This window comes from Nanorana parkeri, unplaced genomic scaffold, assembly GCF_000935625.1.
Source record: "Nanorana parkeri isolate BGI_ZX_2015 unplaced genomic scaffold, ASM93562v1 scaffold1361, whole genome shotgun sequence".
Lineage (NCBI taxonomy): Eukaryota > Metazoa > Chordata > Amphibia > Anura > Dicroglossidae > Nanorana > Nanorana parkeri.
The window spans coordinates 421,588-423,633 of NW_017307629.1; the positions used below are offsets into that span (position 1 = coordinate 421,588).

The window sequence follows — 2,046 nt, forward strand, 5'->3', positions numbered from 1 at the left end:
ACGTGTGCATTTTTTTTTTTAAAAGGTGGATTCTTTCATTTCAACTGCTTGAATGCTGCAAGAAAAAGAGGCAGAACCGTTAATCAGTCACATTCAGTGATTTATTTATTGTAAAGGAATATTCTGCTTTTTAATTCTGTGCAGAATCTTTTTCTATAAGTAAAAGTCGGTTCTGCCGTCTCCATCTGAATAGCGTGTTGTGTTACCGAGTAACTGACTCTGCAGCTCCAGAGAAACTTGTAGAGTGTTTGGGACTGAGCCAGGCCGAGGTTTCACAACACATTCTTCCTCTGTTATTCTAGCACAGAAGACCTAGTGAGTAAAAAATCCTTCGGTGAAGTGACCCTCCTCCATCCTGCCGGGCTCTCCTCCTTTTCTTCCATCACATCAGGGGAGGGAAGGAGGTGTGGGCCTGCGGAGAGGAGACTCAACACACAGCAGAGCATGGGCTGCTGAAGATGGAGGGCTACAAAAGTTTCCTCTTCTTCCTTCTCTCCTCTCTTCTGCTGGGATTTGCGCTGGTCATCTTCGTCCTGGTCTGGGTGCTGCATTACAGCGATGGGCTGGCATGGGACGGAGGCAACGCCGAATTTAACTGGCATCCCGTATTGATCATCACCGGTTTCGTCTTTATCGAAGGCATTGGTATGTGCTTTGCATAATGTTATGTAACTGCTGTCAGTGGTACGTACCACGCTGCATGACTTGTTTCATAAGCAATGACTTGCCTCAGAAACAATTGCTTGCTTCATAAGCAATGACTTGCCTCAGAAACAATTGCTTGCTTCATAAGCAATGACTTGCCTCAGAAACAATTGCTTGCTTCATAAGCAATGACTTGCCTCAGAAACAATTGCTTGCTTCTGGCATTCTCCCACAGCTGTCTGTGGGACTACAAATTGGGCTGATGATTATGATGATCATCATTATACAAGTGCAACTTTTCCAAGAACTTCCTCTTGTCGGTGATCTCAGACTGACACGTTTAGTACGGCGTTTTTATTACTTTCTACTAGAAGCCAGAAGTATACAAAAAATGATTTTAGATGCTTTTTAATACATTATTAGATTTTAATGTTTTTTTCCATATTCAAAATCAATCAATACAAAAAAAGACAAAGCAATAATGACCAAACATAATAACGTACTCGTATGGGTTACACGGACAAAAACACAAAGTAAGGGGAAATCCCCTCTTATGCACACCACGTATGTTACAATATGATTGCACAATCTCCTTCAGATCCACTAACAATTATGTAATTCAAACGCCTGGCTGATTGGTTACAAATGGATTGGATAGTTTAGGTAGCTGCTTATGTTATATAGCTTTTGGTAGATCTAAAGCTGATTGAACAAAGATTGAACAGTCAGATTGTAATGTGTATGGTGACCCTTACAGTTGTTATGGTGACCCTTAAGGTCACCATATACGTTATAATCTGCACATACAATCAACTTTGGTCAAAACTATGAAATATGAGGACCTACATAATCTAGCTAATCAATTTGCATTCAATCAGGCAGGCCCTCGCATTACATAGTTGTTGGTAGATCTTAAGGAGATTGCACAGAAATTGTATGGTCAGATTGTAATGTGTATGGTGACCCTTAAAGCTGGCCATACACCTATAGATTTTCGATTGGGAATTTTCGTTGCTGCCAAGGACCCTCTTTCGATTCTAGCTCAATTACCTAATCATGCGCAGACCATTTCGATAATAGTTCGTTAGCAATACTAACTCACCGAATTTTGTGGATCGACAGAACGGATTTTCGTTTGCGCATGTGCAGTGTTCATGCTGCAATTTTTTTTTCTCTTCTCATACGAAAACTCAATCGATTTTCGTACAATTCAATCAAAGTTTTCCAGCCTGATGGAGGAAATTCGGCCAGAAGTACAGTAATTAAAATTGTTGGTGCCCCATCAACTGATCCATTATCATTCGAAAGACCGTTCGTGGACGATTTCTGCATGAACATTGATAGGTGTATGGGCACCTTTTAGGGTCATCACACACATTACAATCTGAACATACAAACCCA

The 2,046-nt window shown here is 40.8% G+C and overlaps 1 protein-coding gene across 1 annotated transcript in view; it reads left to right on the top strand.

The window, feature by feature from the left end:
* The first annotated feature begins 287 nt into the window (after positions 1-287).
* LOC108797881 (cytochrome b reductase 1) overlaps positions 288-2,046 on the top strand; it is a 20,486-nt gene continuing 18,727 nt past the window's right edge. Inside the window, exon 1 of the mRNA XM_018569575.1 lies at positions 288-645. Coding sequence (XP_018425077.1) covers positions 459-645 — 187 coding nt within the window. The 5' untranslated portion in view covers positions 288-458. The remainder of the gene's footprint in view (positions 646-2,046) is intronic.